Source organism: Cibotium barometz, chromosome 11, assembly GCF_041138505.1.
Source record: "Cibotium barometz isolate CiBa-2024 chromosome 11, ASM4113850v1, whole genome shotgun sequence".
Taxonomy (NCBI): Eukaryota; Viridiplantae; Streptophyta; class Polypodiopsida; order Cyatheales; family Cibotiaceae; genus Cibotium; species Cibotium barometz.
In genome coordinates, this window is record NC_141056.1 from 29,555,492 (window position 1) to 29,576,634 (window position 21,143).

Below are 21,143 nucleotides of genomic sequence, written 5' to 3' on the forward strand. Positions count from 1 at the left end.
GGCTTACAGCGCATAGAGGACTGGCTGTGGGGGCTTGGCTAGCTTTTGGCAGACACCCAGCGTCCTGCCCTCGGTGCGGCCATGCACAGGAGTCGCAGCGGCACTGCTTATGGGATTGCCCACAGGCACAGCAGGTCTGGCAGCACGCTCTCAGGATGGTTTTTGCAGGCTCGCCAGGTGAGATGATGGTGACGTGGGGTGCGGTGGCTTGGGCCATGGACAGCGGCCCGGCCCTTGGATACGAGGATGTCCCTGGCAGTGTGACCATCCAGGTTTCTGACAGGGCGATGGCGGTGGTTCCGACGCCAGACTTCTCTTCGGCAGTCTCCCAGGAGGGGGACGGGCACAGATGGGAGATGATCAGCAGCATGACCGCATGGCACATATGGAGAGCCCGATGCAGGGAGGCCATAGACCGCCAGGCGACTCCACCGGCGAAGGTCATTCAGGCCCTCTGGGTGGACATCATTCACACCTTGAGAGGACACTGGGGGAAACTTCAGGGCGACTCGGCGGATCGCATGAGAGGTCGCCGCAAGGCGTTCCTCCGCACTTGGCAGTCTGGCCCTTTCCTCATCGCGAGGGGCGATGGCACTACAGGCCTTCAGTTTGGCTCTTCTCTCCTCCCGCATGTACTACTAGGTAGCCCCCCCCCAGAGAGCGGCCAGCCACGGGGGTGGAGCTCCGGTGTTCACTGTGTTTATTATCCCTCCTTGTGAGGTGAGCTTTGTAGCCTTATGGCGTTTTCTCATTAACTAATAGAAGGATCGTTTTTCCAAAATATATATATATATATATATATGAGACAGTAGTTGGGCAGGTGCGGACTTCAGAGGGTCTCTCCCAGCCAGTACACTCCACTATAGGGGTGAAACAGGGCTGCCCGCTCTCTCCGACTCTATTTGGACTATACATTGATGAGATCTCTGATTATATTGGGACACGAGGGGACAAAGGAGCCCAATTGGCTGGCACTTGGATACCTCTGCTCTTATATGCTGATGATATTGTGCTTATAGCAGACTCACCACAGGGTATGCAGAGGCACTTGGATACTTTACATGCTTATGCACAGGACAGTGGGCTCTTAGTTAACCTTGGTAAGACCAAGGTTATGGTGTTTAATACTACAGCTCAGTGGGTCTCGAGATCAACGCCTATTTTCACATATGGGCAAGAGACAGTGGAGTATGTTGACTCATACTCATATCTTGGAGTGGTGTTCACTGGGCCCACATTTTCCATGAGGGGGGCAGCAGAGGCCAGATTGACTAGAGGATATGCAGCACTAGGAGGTCTAGAGAGGATGTGCTCACAGGTACAGTTTCAGGAGCCACGCACTAAGCTGTGGCTTTTTGACACGCTAGTCACATCAGCTATGCTATATGGAGTACAGATCTGGGGGCCTAGCCTAGATCGTCACAATCGATCAAGACGCACATACGATGGATGGAGATGGATGGAGTACAGATCTGGGGGCCTAGCCTAGATCGTCACAGTCGATCAGGACGCACATACGATGGATGGAGATGGATGGAGAGACCACTTGTGTCCATGATCTCCAGGATGATTCGGGCTAAGGCCTCGCTACCCCATGAGATTATCAGAGCCGAGATGGGAGCACCACCGATCGTAGTCGAGGCTCTTGCCAGATCAGTGTCCTTCATTCATAGCACCTGGGAGCTTCCCCGACACCGGTATGCACGACTTGCTTTAGAGTCCTCTCATCAGCTAGCCATGGAGGGAGACACTTCATGTTGGTATGCGCAAATAGCATCCTGGTTTGAGCTCCATGGGTTCAGTTTAAACAGACTTCCACCCTTCCAGTACTCTCTGGAGGCACACTCTCTCACCTTGACACATTCTAAGATTAGTAGTCATCAGACAGGACCTCATTCAGTTGGACACTAGGAGGACATGGCTAGAGCCCTCACAGGAGTTGGGGACGAAGATGGCTTTCTATACAGACGATCTTCTCCGCACCACTGAGGATGGCTTTACACTTAGACCGAGCTACATCGATACCCATCTGTCTCATGGATTGAGGTGCGCCATTGGGCAGATCCGCACCTCTTCACATCAGTTAGAGATAGAGACAGGCAGATTTAGAGGCATACCTCCAGGGGACAGGATTTGTCAGATTTGTTGGATAGAGCCAGAGACGGAGGAGCACTACATCTGTCGCTGCACAGCATATTATAAGATTTGAGGGAGCTACCATTGCCTTTTCAGAAAGGGATTTGGACCACTGGCTAGAGTCATAGACTATTGTGATCAATGATGCTTGGGTTTTTATCTCCTGGAGATCCGCAGGCTCAGAGAATCCATTATCAGGGGCAGATGCCCAACTGGCAGGGAGTCCACACAGAGACAGATTACTGACTTCTTTAGAGGGACTACCCAGGAGGACACACAGCCAACAACCCAGCAGTGGGCACCCCGTGGGACTCTAGTTGAGAGAGCTATCCAGTTGGGCAGATCCAGACACCCGAGGGTTCGCGGATCCTCACATCGGTGACGGTGCCTACACCGGAGGATTCAGAGCATCATTGCGAGGCATCGGGCTCGTCCGACTAGGCATCTCACTATGGCAAATATCCAGGCCATCCGGCAGAGACCCATGCTAGAGCTCCTAGGATGATTACCACTCCAGCAATATACTGTTGTACTCACTGTCACTTTTGTACTCCCCCATATTCATGTATTCATGTATCCATGTACTCATGTACCCCATTTTGACTAGTAGCATTAGCTTCCCACTCTCCCTAGTTGCTCCTTCCGGATGCTCCCTACTGATGTATTGTAGGGCTAGATACTTACCTTCAGTTCTTTCTTTTCTTTTCCAGATAGTGTATCAGATGTCACATGGTTGTAACTTTAGTCTCATAGGTCACTTTGGCCTTTTGAAGACGTTAATATAACATTTCATTTCATCTCTCTCTCTCTCTCTCTCTCTCTCTCTCTCTCTCTCTCTCTCTCTCTCTCCTATGTCATTACAGAGGACATGCCACAGGAGGAGGAGACAGGAGCCTCGCCATACACTTGTCTGTCAGAGGAGATTATGCATTATTCTACACTAGGGGAAGTATTTCTTACGGGTGACTTCAATGCCCACACACAGAGCAGACAGTGTGAGGTGTATGACTATGATGACATGGAGATCCTCCACCCCGTGGATCCAGAGGAGATAGGGGCTAGTCGGGCATCAGAGGACACTGCACCAGACAGAGGACATTATGGGGACCACTTACTAGAGTTGGGAGCCCTCGTTATTTATAACGGGATGCTACAGCGGCCAGGATCAGGAGGGCTGACATGCTTCCCACATGGGGGTCATACACGGACCGGAGGCACGGTGGTGGACTACACTATGGGATCTTTGGAGGCATCACAGCTTGTCACCTCATTCTCCATCGCACCTCGTCCTATTGGGGCAGATCATACATACTTGGCATTTTCACTAGTCGGATCACCAGTATCACCAGCCCCCCACATACCGATGCCACACACTACCATCTACTTCACACATGACATGGCAGACATATACACTGGCAGAGTAGAGGATGGGCTCCTACTCATGGATCCCCTGGCACCTATGGATACCATTACAGCCCAGCTGGCATCACTCCTACACACGACTGCATTACAGAGCTTCCCACATCGTGTCCACTCAGGAGAGCCTGCAAGATCTGGGACTATGCCCCAGAACAGATGGTATGATGACGAGTGCAGAGCCCTATACTCACGGCTCCGCATACAGAGAGCCTTGGGAGCCATCACAGAGCAGGAGTCGAGGAGAGAGATGAGGAGACTTACTCGCCACAGACGGGCCTTCGCAGAGATACAGGAGCTAGAGATCTTTCATTTCTTCATGAGTAGAGATAGCCCTATCTCATGGCGGCACTTCAGAGAGCCCCGGACACCGACACCCATTGTTGCAGACCCACAGACATGGCACACATATGCAGAGAGCCTATACCACGCCCCACAGCAGCCACCTATACCTCAGCCACAGGAGCCTCGACCTACCACAGCTAGCTTCTTTACCCACTCAATGGTAAAGGAAGCTATCCGCCGCCTACAGCATGGACGGGCCGCCGACCATATGGGCCTACAGGGTGAGCATCTCATATATGCAGTAGATTCTTTGGCTCCTTTTCTTGCACACATGTTTAACAGGGCACTAGCAGAGGGTTTGCCTGCAGAGTGGACGATGCACACCATTGTGCCGATCCACAAAACAGGGGATATGCTTGATCCGAGCAACTACACGACGGTTATGGTTGGCCACGTGTTGGCCAAACTCTATGGTGCAGTGTTGGAGCAAGAGCTTAGCTTATATGCTGAGCGAGCAGGTTTACGCTCATTAGGGTAGGCAGGCTTCAGGAGAGCTTTCTCTACCACTGACCATGTATTCACTTTGAGATGTATGATTGATCAGGCCAGAGTGAGGAAGAGAAAGCTCTATTGCTGCTTTGTGGAATTCCGCAAGGCATTTGACACAGTACCACGAGAGAGGCTCTTTCAGCGCCTGCAGTCTCTTGGCATACCAGCAGATACGACATGGGGCATCTATGCATTATATGAGCAGGTTTTTTGGCGAGTCAGATGCCCAGGAGGTATGTCCGAGACTATTGCTAGCACCATTGGTGTGAAGCAAGGATGCCCACTTTCCCCCACGCTATTTGGGTTATACATTGATGAGGTGGTTGACTTCATTACACGGGGAGGCGGAGATGGAGTTGATCTAGCAGGTACCTCAGTACATATTATGCTTTATGCTGATGATATTCTATTAGTGTCTGAGTCTCCAGGAGGTCTACATAGCAGCATCTACATGCACTCGATGATTTCTGCACACAGAGGGGTCTTACTGTGAACCTTGGGAAAACCAAGATTATGGTCTTTCATACATCGAGACAGGGCAGGAGTCAGCTGACATTCACTCTCGCAGGACGCCAGGTGGAGGTGGTGACATCATACGTGTACCTAGGGGTTACCTTCTCTTCAGCAGCCACGCGCTTCACCATGGGTTCAGCAGCCAGAGCCAGATTGACACGGGGATATGCAGCATTGGCTATGCTAGAGAGACAGTGCCACCAGGCACATTTTCAAGAGCCCCGGACGAAGGGGTGGCTATTTGACACATTAGTCACACCGGCACTAATGTATGGAGCAGCAGTATGGGTGCCAGGACTTGCTACCCATTGGTGGACATAGATAGAGAGACCACAGGCCCTCATGATGGCACGCATGATACGCAGCAAACCGTCAGTACCTCATGACATTATCCGAGCAGAGTTTGCTGCGCCTCCTATGATGGTAGAGGCCATATTCCAGACTATATACCTGCTAGATAGATTCAGAGAGATGCCACAGGACAGATTGTCATACAGAGCTTTCGAGGCATCTAGACAACTGGCTGAGGCACGAGACAGAGGATCATGGTATGCACAGGTCACACATTGGTTCTCACAGCATGGCCTAGACATGGATCATCTACCACCATTCCAGTATGACAGGGATGCACCACATATCCGTCTCGGAGGACACAGATTTCCTCCTTTATTTGGCTTTCTCTACTTGTGATCTCGCCACCAACCACTAGAGATCAGTCACTGGTGTTAGCCAAGCAGGACGAGATGTGCACGAGCTTCAAAGACAGTCTACCATTGATTATGGGCATGCAAGGAAGCACAGAGGATTTGAACTGCAATAGCACATCTCCTTGGCAGGATGAGGAGGGATGCTTACATTTCTTTTGGTGTTATCATTTGGTTGACACAGTTAGGCCCACAGCCCAGGAATGCAGGGAATGACAAGGATCTAGTCATTATAATCATTGCTCCATGGTGCCATCTTCACTACCTGCAGGAGTCGGGATATGTCTCACCTCCATAGAGGTTGGACAGTGCATGGAAGATTATTGCTAGCATTGCATCTTGGCACACGTGGTGCCATCTTCACGACCTGCCATAGTAAGAATATGTCTCACCTCCACAGAGGTTGGACAGTGCATGGGAGATTATTTTGGCACATTTGGAAGGCTAGATGCACTGAGGCCATTGAGGGCACTTTGGTTTATGATATGCAGTGCATTTGCAGTATTTGGAGTCATATCATCCACACCCTCATGGCCACTTGGGCCAGAATCCAAGGATCTTCAAAGGCTGCAGCGAAAAAGTGTGGCCAGTTTATGAGACAGTGCGATCATGGCCTCTTTTTCAGTCCCCCTTGTTTGGTTTGAAATCTCCAAATTGTATATTTTCATACTTAATAGAAGTTTCTTTTCGGTCGCACAGGGGGGTGGAGGGGGGAAGAGATTATGAAGCCCTGCAATAGAAGAAGCATGCACCAAGAGACTCACAACTAAATTGGCTTTCTTCTCCTTTAATGATGAGTTTAAGGACATCTCTTTTTGTTTTTCCAACTAGCCTTACGGCCAAGATCCTCCAGTGGTTATCATTTTACACCGCCTGTAGGCGCTTTTTTTATCCGCCCATAGAAGGCGATGCTGTCAAGGAAGCACCTTGTGGGGTTTTGAACCTAGGACCTCTTGGTCCTAGACAACCACCTTTACCACTTGAGCTATCACCTCACTGGCTCTTAAGGGCATCTCTTTGAGCTATCATACATAACAAAAGGTGATGAATGCATAAAATACTGGAATTTCAATCAGAAGGTTGGCAGAGGAGAACAAGGCCTTGCCAAATACTTGATTCATAGTTTCAATAACTTCAGAGACATGTCTAAAATGAGTAGCTACAGCTTCCAAGCAATTCAGTGACTGAAAACAGTGCTAAATAGATCCATTTTCTCTTTACTTTGCATCACACAATCGCTGCATCAGTAAAGAGCTGTATTTTAACTTTCAAAGAAAGAAAACATTGCATTTCCTATTTCCTGAGCATGATCACACCTGGCGAACTAGTGCTTTCTTTTTTATGTCAGCTGGAAATAAGGATGGCTCTGCATACTTCTCTTCGAGATACTGCAACAAGAAACAGCCAATCCACTTCAAGTATACACAAGATGAAGGAAAGGTTTTTAATTATCTTCTATATAGAATTCAACACCTGCTAAATACAAGCCTCTTTTGTTATTTGACATAAGCTTCACACTAAAGATTCAAATGATCACTTTAAACATCAAATAGGAATAATGCACACGTGCACACCCACAACACAGTGCAGCACCGCACATTTGGTCTTGTAAATTGACATTTTGCTAAAAAACTAGCACAAGCGCAAGGCTTTCTTTTCCTTCTATGAGTAAAAAAGAAAATTTCATCAGACAAGGCTGATTACCCTTTATTGAGGAGAGTACCGACTCCTGAGATGAAAAAGGAGCTCCTTCCATGAGTGGCCACTCTTATAGGGAGACTACATGGCAGGGAGAGTGGGGAAGACCTGCACTGGGGCCTAAAGGACCATGTAGGATCTCCTAAAACTAATGGTCCAGACTCAAAATATGCTAAACTGCCTTGCATTACTTGCCTGAAGGCCTCTCAGCAGCTGCCGCAAGGAAGTTTGTGAATAATTTCTGCAGTGACAGGGGTGCATGTGAGGCCTATCCATCCAAGTGCAAAACAGTAACAGGGGAAATTATGCTATGGTACACAAACTAAGAGTAACTAAGAAAATAGCCCAGCAGTAGACTTAAATTAACTCTGAAGCACTCGAAGATCCCTAAAATACTACATTCGCTAACATTTGAGCCCAAACTGCTAAGTGTACAAGCATGCCAAATGGCTGTAGGCTGAAAACTAAAAGAAGAACTAATAAAAATCACCTACAAAGAAGCCAATGAGGTGATAGCTCAAGTGGTGAAAGTGTTTGCCTTGGACCAAGAGGTCTTGGGTTCAAAACCCCGCTTGGTGCTTCCTCAATGGCATGGCCTGCGCGGGCAGATAATTAAACACCTACGAGCGGTGAAAAATCGGTAACTACGGGAGGATCTTGGGCCAAAGGCCAGTCGAAAAAAAAAATCTCCTACAAAGTAACTTGGGAACAACACAAGTCAAAGTGAACCTCTATCTCTACTGCATGCTCACTGTTTCTGACATTTTAGGGCTGCACTGCTGTTTCCCCATTTTTGAAGGATGCTCGAAAATTCTGGAAAGGGGATTAAGGCAACATGACTGAAGATGGAGAACGGGAGGAGTGGAGAGCCCCTAAATAGGGCCCCTCACTGCTGGCCAGCAGTCAAGTTCCATATCTCACAAGTGTCTGAGGGATTGAAGTCGCTGAAACGGTGCTGCATATGTCTTGGACCCTAAGTGTCAACACAAGGGAAGACAGCAACATGCAAATGGCAAGGTAACTCACAATTCAGAGGTTAAACACTTCTCCTAAACAACGTCAAATTGTGAAGGACCAACTTGTAAGCTATCCAGGAAAGGAGGGCATGGCTCCGTTTTTGCAAAAGGCATATCTTTAGGGCCCGGTCCTTTAGTTGGCTCCATTTTTTACGGACCACGTACTCTATCCGAGGGGGATGTTTCTACATAAGGAATATCGATGAACAGGTCTTTAGGATTTGTATCTGTTAGTTTCTGACGAACCTAATGGTGGCTTATCTTTAGGGCACATTCGGGCCATGTTTGTATGGACGAATGCTCAGCCTGACAGGTAATCTTTAGGCTTTTAAAATTGTATAATACAATGAACATGTCACATGCACCCTGCATTGTGATCCTATGTGACACACTGGCTCAGCATTTAATGTAACATCATACATCAAATTTTTTTTTCAACTGGCCTTTGGCCCAAGATCCTCCCATAGTTACCAAATTTCACCGTCCGTAGACAGCCACCCGTAGGCGCTTATTTATCCACCCGTGGGTGATGCCGCTGAGGAAGCACCAAGGGGGGTTTTCAACCCACGACCTCTTGGTCCTAGGCAAACACCTACACCACTTGAGCTCTCACCTCATTGGCAACATCATACATCATTATCCTTTTAGGAATATTTGTCGTATGCCATGGCCCCATTGTGAGCCCCCAGTCCAAGACATGCCAGGCACGAGCTACGTGGGTTAGTCTCTCAACCTTAGGTGTGAGGGTCAATCCCTTAACCGACTTGGAGAACAAGCATATAAGTCATCAAGGCTAGACATGGTTAAGTTAGTGCATTAGTTGCATTACACAAAGCATATTAAAGCACGTAAAATGGGCCAGCCCATGGGACAGCCAAGGCATGTCTTATGCCTTGGGTAGGGGGGCCAAACATCATGGACAAGCCCTAAATCCCAGTGGGCCAGCATAAGCATCATCTAAATAGCAGTCGGCCAGCATAAGCATATAAGTCATCTGAGGCTAAGCATGGTTAAGTTAGTCCATTCGTTGCATTACACAAAGCATATTAAAGCATGTAAAATGAACCAGTCCATGGGACAGCCAAGGCATGTCTTATGCCTTGGATAGGGAGCCAAATATCATGGGCAAGCCCTAAATTCCAATGGGCCAGCAAAAGCATCATCTAAATGGCAGTTGGCCAGCATAAGCATCACCTAACAGCAGTCGGCCAACAATAGTAGAAGCGCACCGCTATTAGGTCAGCATATAGTTCAACCTATGTTCGGTCTTCCTCACCCTTGCATTTTGCAGTCCAGAGTCTTCATTCACATCATTGTAAAGAGTTTTCCAAAGTAATACAAGCAAATACCCGCTTGCAAGGGGGGGCCTTCAATGGGTAATTACCCAATTTAGTGTCGATTCTCAACTCTTCTCTCTTAAGTAAAGTGGATTGCATAAACTCATGAGTTTAAAGAAGGCTTTGTTGCGTGTTTGTCACATGCACTCTGCACTGTAGTGCATGGTGACAAGATGGCTCATCATTAGTGCAACACTGTGCAGCAGTAGAATCCTTTAGGATTTGATATTTGTCGTACGCCATGACCCCATTGTAATCCTCAATCCAAGATATGCCAGGCACAAGCTACGTAGGTCATTCCTCAACCTTAGAGTGTTAGTCAATCAGTCAAGTCCCTTAACCCACTTGGAGAGAATCATTCATGCATATAGAGTCAATAGAAGCCTTAGGGTTTGCATCAGATCATGGGTGCATATTGCATATCATTCATCTCATTTGCACATAGACTACTTCAGAAGCCTTGGAATATCATCTACTATTGTTACCATATTTTATTAGCATTTATATGGCATTTTTACCATATTATTCCAACATTATCCATTTATGCAAGTCGTATAGCAGTCGGCCAGCTTTCAACCAGCCGACCGGCACATGAGAGCATATAAACAGCATAGCCTTGCAATCATTCATTTCATCTCATCATCATTGGAGTCAAGCATTTCAGTCCTTCAGCACAAGGAGCATCAACGCTTGAGCATTCAACCATACATCATCAAAACACAGCATCATCAGCATTCAGCCAGAAGAAGCACCTCAGTACCTTGCGTTTTCAGCATACATACAGTTTTCAGCACTCATACACCTCATCGTTTTGCTACATCCTTATCGGTGAAGGTAAAATGCATTCATTCATTCATTTACAGCACATAAACACAGCCTAGAACAGTCCCAATCAGCCCCTTCTCTCAGCCTCAAATTTGCAGGCTTCCTACATTCCATGGGAAGAGTGCATAGGCATTGAGATCGGTCATCATTGGTGCTTCTACAGCCGTGTACAGTTCAGCCCGACTCTTGGTCTTTCAAAGGTCTTGCGTTTGGCTTATCTACAGTCCCAAGTCAGTCATAAAGTCATTCTCTTCAAAGATAAAGCAAATACTCCTAGCAATCCCTTCAGTGGGTAATTTGGGACCCAATAAGGTGTATAGATCTCTCTCTCTCTCTCTTTCTCATCTCTTAAAGTTTGAAGTAATGAAGTGGATTGCTAAAGACTCGCAAAACTCCGGATACAGAAGGCGGTGTTAGACTTTGTGTGACAGGATCCTGCATGTTACATGCAGTAAGGTTGATTGTGATAACGCACATAGGGCCTTCTTTATACCTTTATGTGGTGAGAATCTGTAGCATCAACTTTAGAGAGTAGGGATTCTTTGGAGAAATGTTGTACACTGCTGAGTACAAATGATATGAATGCCCTACGCAAGGACGAGGAGGCTCAAATGTCGACGGAGTATCCAGCTATCCTGAGGCTCTGCTGAAGACTCTCCTTGGCCATTGATGCAAATCCAGATGACTGTAGGACTGCACCTATGCTGGCTGAGATAGAGGAGTATCTTCCTTGTTGCCTGGAGATGAGCAGGACTGTTGAACTGTTGTTCACTACTGAATACCTGAATTTCTTGTATGGGATTGAGGCACTTGCTTAAATATGCCCCCTATTGTTGGTCGGCTGCCAGTAAAGGCTGTCGGCCTGTAGCAACTTTCCCACGACTGCAATAATCATAGTCAGCTGTTGAACATGCCTGGTCGAGTACTATACCTGCATGTTGGCTGCTGCTGTAGAGCCCACGACTGGCATCCATGCCCAGTCGGCTGCAAGAAATGTCCATATACACAATCGGCTGCCCCAACATATGCTGGTCAGGCTGTAGCAGCCCATACTGGTCAGGCTGTAGCACACCTATCGGCTGCTGGCCGACTGCAAGCAGCCGACTACATGGAAAAAGGCCTTGGAAGCCTTTGCAAGGCTAGCCCAAGCTGGGGCTGACCCCCCTTCTATGTGAAAGCACTTACAATGCTTTACATGCATCTAATGCTAAGGTTGACACACACATGCTCTTGAATGATGCTTTCTCGAAGTGGGTTAAGAGGACTGACAATTGACTAACCTCTAAAGCTCACAGACTGACCTACGTAGCTCGTGCCTGACTGTCCCTAGACTGTGGGCTCACAATTGGGTCACAGCATACGACAAATAATCCTAAAAAGGTTCTACTTCTGTACAAATGCTGCACTGATGATCATGCCAGTGTGTCCTCGTGTACCCCAGTGCAAGGTGCACGTGACACTGCATTGCGCATAATTCCGCTGCATGTTGTAGTGTTACAAAGGTCTACCTATTCAATGTTACATTGGTATCAGAGCTACAGGTTGTGACCCAACTTAGCTACCCAAAGTGAGAGCATCCCATGGATGGAAGAACTAAGGTCAGGAAAAACCACCCAAGCCTCCACAATGTCAAGAGAGACTACTTCAGAAAGCTACAAAGAAGACATGGAAGAAGAGATCAATGAAGAAGATACCACCAAAAAAAATGCTTTCGCACTTCAGTGACAACTTCATCCAAGCAATTTTGGAGCAAAACAGATTGCTCAAGCTCCAAAATGAGGCTAAAGAAGAAGAAGCAGAAACATCCAAGAAAAAAGGAAAACAAGCCAAAGAGGAAGCTGAAACAGCCAAGAAAGGAGTCAGAAAGTAAAGAACTTTCAGAGCTTGAAAGATCGTTCCGCATCATGGAGCAACAAAGACTATAAGAAGAAGCCAAACAAGCTAAAGAACGAAGGGCCAAAGAAGCCCGACATGATGATGAATGAAGGGCCGAGGACGCCAAACGCAGTACTGATGAAGACCAACGATGGGCAGACCAAGCAGCCCAAGAACACTAACAAAGTCTTGAACGAGACGATATGCAACTCCAGCACTAGCATTTGATAGTAACTATGCACAAAAATATGTTGTCAATTCTTCCTTTAATGGCACAACAAGGCCCAAGTTCCTCCACCACCACCGTCATATAAGCTCGACCAAATTTGAATAAGTATGATGGTAAGTGTGATAATGCCGTAGTTATGCAGTTTATTCATCAATTTGTGGTGTATTTTCCTTTGGCTATGCTTTCAGATCCTCAAGACAAAGTCCACCTTGCAACACCTCACCTCTCAGGCGAAGCAGTTACCTAGTGGCAACATTGGTCCAGTCTACATGTAGACCCAACCACAACGGCTCCTCAGTGTGTATAGGACTCCTTCGTGTCTGATGTCAAAACAAGGTTTCTTCCTCCCCAATACATGACCAACCTTGAGGATGAGTTTTACAGACTCTCCTAGAATGGGTCTCCAGTACTGACATACTCTAACAGAGTTATCACGTCAATGCAACAGTCGGGGATATCCAAGGAGGATACGTTGAAACAGTCCATTAGGGGTTAGATATGACCATTAGCTTCACCGTGCGTAATTTTGAGCCACAGTCATATGACCAAGGCTCTCATTTTAGCTCAGAATAAGGACATGATGCTGAACGGATATGAGTGTGAAGACCAGGTGTGAACCCGTCTACGTCGAGATGATGGGGTACAAGTGTACAACTCATCTTTTTAGCCAACTGAAGAGAGATGGCATCCTGAGTGTTGTCCATATCGAAGAGGACAATAAACTGTTGTCGCTTGGCTGTGCCATAAGCATGGATAGGGGCTTTCTTTTGCCGCTCAACCTCACCCTCCTGCTTATAGTCAAATACCACAGTTGGCACTGCGTTCAAAGAGGGTAAGAGTTGTACGACATTAGTGGCCGATGCTGGATGAGAGATGAAGCTGTAGTGGTGACTACTATGGAGGGAAATGTCTTGGAGACTTGTGCAGCCTGCCACTTGATACAATCTTTCTTACCATGCCCCACGGTGTGGCAAAAGAAACATCGGTTCTCCCCCTTGTACCGTGTTTGCTTGTCTGGTTAGAGATATCCACCAGTAATGCCCTCCTTGGCCTTTTTCTTAGGTATCTTCTTAGGCTTATATTCCCTATCTTTCTTACCTCCTCAGATGCTCTAGGAATCTTTCTTTATCTCCTTGCTATTCTGAGCTCCCTTCTCCCGACTGGGATGATGATTGTTGGGTGGTGGATGATTGCTGCTGGGGTTTGGAGCTGTGCTTAGGCTTAAATTTTCCATAAGGCTTAGCAATTTAAATTCAAGGTTCAAAAGGCCTTATTTTAACAGGACTTCATTCTCTCACCTCTTTTGGGATGTGATATGATTCTCGGCATTCAGTGGTTTAGGAGTATGCACCCATTCCTAATTGGAGATAGGACACTTTCACAATTGCCTAAGCCTATCCTAATTCGCTGGGATCAGCATCCCCATATCCAGACCGAAAGAGCCATCAGAAAAGGAGCCGAATGTGCTTGGTATATGTCCATAGCCAACAATCTATTGTTCAACCAGCAACTCCTTTGAAGCGAAGGATAGAAGGTCTCCTCGCACAGTATCGAGATAGGATGCTCTCTCACCCCATCTCCCACTTGAGGATCTCATCAACTTGGACCCCGGGACAAAACCACCCAATAAGTTTCCCTATTGCCTTTCTAAGACATTGGAGGGCGAACTCGAGCAGCAGCTTTCCCAGTTACTCCGAGCTACATTAATCCGACCCTCATCCTTGCCCTTTGCTACACCTATTTTATTTGTGCAAAAGAAAGACAAGTCCGCACAATTATGAGAGGACTGCATGGTACTCAATAATCTCACACTTAAAAACAAGTTCCCAATGCCCAGGATTGAGTAAATCCTTGAGCAACTCAATGATGCTAAGTTCTTTTCTAAGATAAATCTCAAAAATGGCTATCATCAGGTTCGGATCTTTACAACTAACATTCCAAAAACAGCCTTTAGGATTGAATGGGCCACTACGAGTTTGTGGTGATGCCATTCAAACTCCCCAATGTACCACCGGCGATGGTCAACAAGATGATGTGTAGGGTCTTTGTGGAGGTCATAGAAAAGTGTGTTCATCTTTTTCAATGATATATTTATCTTTTGTGCCATGGCAAAGCAGCATGAGCAGGACGTTGAAAAGGTCTAACAACTATTATGAAACAATGAGCTCTTTATAAATGCAAAGAAGAGCGAGTTTGGAGTAGTAGAAATCCACCATGTGGGATATGTCATCAGCACAGACGGGATTAGCCTCGATCCTGAAAAGGTAAGGGCAATGGGATGTTCCCAAGAATGCTCACGAGATCCTTTCTTTTGTAGGTCTCTATCAAGCATATAGTTCCCACATGGACAAATTTTCCAACCTTACAACACCCCTTACCAACTGGCTCAAGGGCATGAACATACGTCGTCAATAGGTGTACGTTATGGGCAAAGCACTCAAGGCATTCCATGCAATGAAGAAAGTGCCTCCGAGTCTTTGGTTCTCAAGTTGGCTTCATGGGATGATCCTTTTGAGGTAATTATGCATGCCAACAATTTAGCCATCCTCCAGCACTAAGGACACCTAGTGGCTTATTATAGCCGGAAATTGAATGATGCAGAGAAGAACTATTTAGTATATCACAAAGAGTTATTGGGGGTGATGACGACTCTTAAGCATTGGAAACCTTTCCTTTATTGGAGGAAATTCACAGTTAAGACGGATCATCATATACTTAAATAGCTGCAAATCATTGTTAGGGTGTTAGGGTTTCACAGAAACAAAGAACACACACACACAGAAATGTACACAACAGCAAGCTCTCCAGAGGATGAGAGAGATAGTGATTGCTACTCAGAGTAGATAGGATATAAAGATGTGGAGCAAGTGAGTTGACTCCACAATATCAAAATACACATAATAAATGTGGTGTCCTTTCACACCTAATATCCGAGGGAAAAAACCCAAAGGGAGAAAAGTGACCTTGGTTAGCCCATGTTCACATGTGGCACTACTCATATCATAAGTGGCATAAGTCATAGCATATATGCCAATAAATCCCCCCTGTAGTGGCAATGTGAACCTGTACAAGGTCTAAGCAAATCACTCTCTGTAGGAGAGTAAGCCTAAAGCTTTGCAAAAAGCTTCAAACTTCTCTCGAGGCAATACCTTCGTGAATAGATCTGCAACATTGTCCTGTGTAGAGCAGTAAGATAATGAGATCTCCCCTGCATAAATCCTCTTCCCTGACATAGTAATAATGAATCTCTATGTGCTTAGTACGTGCATGCAACACTGGGTTTCGTGCCATGGCTATAGCACTCTGACTGTCAATGAGTATGGTGGTGGGTATCTGCTAACACTCACGAAGATCAGTCATCAATCTCCTCAGCCATACACAATCTACTGTGGCTGTAAAGACTGCCCTGTACTCGGCCTCACAATCTATTGTGGCAAGTAAACACTGCCCTGTACCTGTATGGAGGGTCTGCACTTTGCAACCTATTTGTGAACATAGAGCTTATCATTGTATATTTCTTGAATTTTATGTTCCATGTTGGTGCTCTAACCTGGTGGAAGGCCTATGGAGCTTATTCTCCTCATCACCAAAACTTGGCCATTGGAATATTGAGCCAAGTTTGTTCTTGTTGGACATTGGAGCAATTGTGGAGCTTTTTAGCCACATCCACACAAAGAAGAGAAGCCCACTTGCAACTCAAAAAGTTGATAATCTCATCTTTGTTAATGCAAACTTGTGTTTGCTAGCAAGGATGACGCAAGTGTAACATGCAGCAGAATTATGCGTAGATGTAGAATCTTGTCACACAGTCTCACGAGTCACACCGCCTTCTTTATCCCGAGTTTCGCATGTCTTTAGCAATCCACTTTATCACTTCACACTTTAAGAGACGAGAGAGAGAGAGAGATGGAGATCCGTACACCTTATTGGATCCCAAATTACCCACTGAAGGGCCCCCTCCTATTGCTAGGAGTATTTGCTTTATTACTTTGTAGAGAATGACTGACTTGGGACTATAGATAAGCCAAACACAAGACCTTTGGTAGACCAAGAGTCGGGCTGAACTGTACACGGCTGTAGAAGCACCAATGATGACCAATCTCAAGGCCAATGCACTCTTCGAAGGGGCTGTAGGAAGGCTGCAAACTGTGGCTGAGAGATGGGCTTTTTTGGGACTGTTCTAGGCTGTGAATATGCAAGATGAATGAATGAACATGCTGCGTTTACCTTCACCCGGGAGGATGATGATGAATGTGAATGCTGAAATCTACTGTAGGCTGAGAAACGCAAGGGCTGAAGCGCTTCTGCCTTGAGCTGATTGTTGATGATGTGTTTGATGATGATGATGATGTATGCTTATATGCTCCAAGCGATGAAGATCCAAGAGGCTGAATACTGAATCGCTTATGCTTGAATGCTGAGATGGTGGAATGAGATGCAATCGATGCTATTTATATGAGCATGTGGCTGGTCGGTTGGCTACAAAGCTGGCCGACTGCACAAATAATGCTACACGACTTGTATAATGTGATAAATGCTGCATAATATGAAAATAATGCTAATAAATATGGTAAAAATGCTGAATAAAGTTCTAAGGCTTTTGCAATGGTTTACATGGACATAGGGATTAATGCTATGCAAATGCAGACTGTGCTCTGACGCAAACCCTAAGGCTTCTACTGACTCTACATGCATGAATGATTCTCTCCAAGTGGGTTAAGGGACTTAACTAACTGACTGACACTCTAAGGTTGAGGAATGACCTACGTAGCTCGTGCCTTACATATCCTTGACTGAGGATTACAATGGGGCCATGGCATACGACATTTTCATATCCTAAAGGGTCCTTCTACTGTACAATGATGCACTAATGATGAGCCAGTCGCCATGCACTACAGTGCAGAGTGCATGTGACAGCAAGAGTATACCCGGGATTTATACATCGGCTTTCAAGCGAAAAAAAATCAAAATTTAATTTCCACGTGAAGGTGAAGGCGCCAGAGGATGTTGACAAAGAGCCTAATAAGGCCCAAGAAGATGTTCCAACCGATCATGATGAGTCAAAAGACTTTGAAGAACAAGAAATGTTTGTTCTTGAGGGTCAAGTTGTAGAATCTAGGTCTTAGATTTTAGAGTGGAGAGTCTACACTCTTGTATCTTTTTGTTTTGTGTAAAGTCTACACTCTTGTATCTTTTTGTTTTGTGTATAGACTCAAGAGTCTAGAGTCTAGAACCTACAAGAGTGTAGAGTCTCCACTCTTGTATCTTTTTGTTTTGTATGTGGATTTTGGATTTTGAAATGCAAGGTTGATTTTATGGCATGTTTTAATTTATTGTTATATAACCCCCACCCCCCCACCCCCCCCCCCCTTTTCCTTGCTAATGCGGCATTTCCGTTTCCCTCTCCTAGAAAACCCATTTTCATTTCCGTTTCCGTTTCCGTTTCCATTTCCCACAATTCTGGTAGAAAGGTTGGTTGGCCAGCACACTAAAGTGGTGGTTCTTCTCTCTACGGTGTGTTCAAGTCCTCGACACTCACGACACAATGTAACACTTAAAATGGACTTGAATCTAAGCATAGAACAATGCACAAGAGTATTGTCAACATGACTTGTATTACTTCCAAGAAGCTGTTACATGCCCCTCACTGCACCGTGCACACCCAACAATGGTCACAGTGAAATGGAAAACACATACGACGGAATGACACAGTGACTACAGGACTCAATGAACAAGATGAGATGACAATGACCATGTAGACTTGACCAAGCAGGCTGAGCTGAAAAACGTGTATGTAGAATAGGATGCCCCAACAGTTCAATTGGTCTATCTTTTAACACTCTGGAGAGTCACACAATATCCAAGGATGCCGGTGAGTATCTACTATCTTTGGAAGATACCAATCAGCATGACAGTGCGGTGCCTATTGGCGCGAGCACCTCCCATACATATATTGGTGCGCTTCTTGGAGATTCTTTGGAGATCCGTTGTTGCGGCCACTCGGTGGTCCAACTATGATGGCCCAAGATGACCCTGCTGGATGGTCCAGGATGATCCAGGTAAGATGGTCCAGCTAGACTAGACTAGAACACTGCACACCCTGGGCACCCTTGGTGGCTACAACAGAGTACCACAGAGCATTGTTAAAGATCGTGATATGAATGAGCTTGGTACGAGCACATTGACACACATCTTGTGAGTATTGGTCTTTCTAAAAGCCTATCAAGTCAAGTACACGATCATAGTCCTTTACATGGACGACTTTATTTTGACAAGAAACTATGAGGAGAAGATCCAACAAATGAAAGGAGATGCTCGATTCACAGTCTGCAATGACACCCCTTGGGCTTATGCATTTTGTTTGGGAATTGAAGTATGGATTGCATCTTCATTTCTCAAAAGAAGCATGCAGGAGAAATAGTTAAGGCATTTAGTATGACAGACTCCAAGTCAGTTGGGACCCCTATGGAGGTTAAAGTGCAGTTGTCTAGGGCGGACACTTCTCCACCGGTGGATGTGAAGGAGTATAGGAAGCTTGTGAGGAGTTTGATTTTCTTGTGCAATACACGGTCGGTATAGATTACAACTTTGGTGTATTGCTCAAGTTCTCATATCAGCCCCAAGAAAACCATTGGAAGGCAGGGATGTATGTGTTGAAATACATATAAGGTACACTAGAATATGGCATCACCTACACCTCGGGCATGACCTTGACTAGATATTGTGATTTGGATTAGGCAGTTTTTGGTTATTGTTTTTCACTTGGTTTGGAAATACCTCTTGGATTAGTAAGAAACAACCTTCCGTGGCTCTTTCTTCTATAGAGGCTAAGTACAAGGTAAGGTAGGTTGCTTTGCTTCATATGAAGCAATCTTGGCTTTGTGATCTCATGCAGCTTGGCTGGATGTGGCTTGTCTCTAGCTTGGCTAGGACAATCTCTTGTTTAGTCCAATCCGGTGATGTAGTAGTTGGTTGGGTTCATCTAGACCAGTCATAGGATGATCAACATGGGCGCACCTATGATAAAGCCAACCCTCGGTACTATATGTAGACGGGTTCAGCAGCCTCCTCTGTCATAATGAAGTCATCAAGTTTAGATCTATATCCACTGCATTGTGCACCCTTGCTAGTGCATGACATCATCTGTTTCAGGTCTATCCAGATCACCATCAAAGCTCCTTGCCAGAGCATGGGTGGGTAGACACCATCAGTTTGTAACTGTTACATGCACTGAGCTTGACCGTCATAACGCACCACAGGGCCTTCTTTATACCTTTATGTGGTGAGAATCTTTAGCATCCAATTTAGAGAGTAGAAATGAAATGAAATGAAATGTTATATTAACGTCTTCAAAAGGCCATAATGACCTATGAGACCAAAAAGTTACATCATGGTGGATCTGATACAATGTCTGGATAAAAACCAGAAAATGAAAAAAAAAAGATGATACTACTGGCACCTAGAAAATGAAACTGGAACTGGAAGGTAAACAGAAACTCTTATAGGGTGTGAATATAGTAGGGGGGGGGGGAGGGGGGGGGGGGGGGGGTACGCTATGGAGGTGAGTGGAGTACAGTGAGGGGTACACTATGGAGGTGCCTCCATCTCATAATATGTGCCGCATCGGACGCTGGCGGATCTCCTCAATATCCTCTGTGGTCAGCACCCTGACTGGGTGTCCCGCATGTCTCGCAAGAATAATCCGAATCCGCTGCTGCAACCTCTGTCTATGCTGGGATGCCCTCCTCCGTAGTCGTGGGCGTCTAGACCACCCAAGCTCAATCGCACGATCAATCAGTGTACCGCTAGTGTGGGCGGTATCCATGTCCTGCTGCTGCTGTGGTCCATCTGGCGCAGTGATGGCTGGACTAAAGAAGTCTGTAATGTGCCTCTGAGTCTGGCTCTCTGTGCGCCTAAGCAGGCTATCTCTATATCTCCGCAGCTCAAGCAAGAACAATCCCAAACACCTCTGGTCCTGGTAGAGAGAGAGAGAGAGAAGAGAATGAGAATGTAGAAGACACCACAGTATTGGGTCCCAAATACCCACTGAAGGGCCCCCCCTACAAGCAGGAGTATTTGCTTATATTATTCTTTGGAGAATGTTGTACAATGCTTGAGAAAACAAGCGATGTGAATGCCCACGCAAGGACGAGGAAGACCATACATCGGCTGCTGTTATTCCCCAGTCGGCTGCTGTAAATGCCCACGACTGGCAAACATGCCCAGTCGGCTACTATAGGGTTGGTCGAGTGCTGGCCGATTGGCCCCCTAAGCCACAAGGGCTGGCCGATTGCATGGCAAGGGCTTGGATGCCCTTTGCAAGGCTAGCCCATGTTGGGCTGGCCTTAGGGCTGGCCCCTTCTAAATGCAATGTTCCTAAACATGCCTACACATGCAACTATGGCTATGGCAAGCAACTACATGCTCCTGTATAATGATTTCTCCAAGTGGGTTAAGAGGACTGACAATTACATAGCTCATGCCCAACTATCCCTGGACTGAGGGCTCACAATGGGGTCATGGCTTACGACAAACATTTCTAAAAAAGGTGCTACTTCTG

The 21,143-nt window shown here is 46.2% G+C and overlaps 1 protein-coding gene across 3 annotated transcripts in view; it reads right to left on the minus strand.

The window, feature by feature from the left end:
- The window catches only part of LOC147634022 (glutathione S-transferase 2-like), a 123,565-nt gene that overhangs the window by 42,606 nt on the left and 59,816 nt on the right, over window positions 1–21,143 (minus strand). For all 3 annotated transcript variants that reach the window (XM_086805124.1, XM_086805125.1, XM_086805123.1), the window contains one exon: window positions 6,920–6,991. In XM_086805124.1, the coding sequence (XP_086661250.1) occupies window positions 6,920–6,991 (72 nt within the window). The remainder of the gene's footprint in view (window positions 1–6,919; window positions 6,992–21,143) is intronic.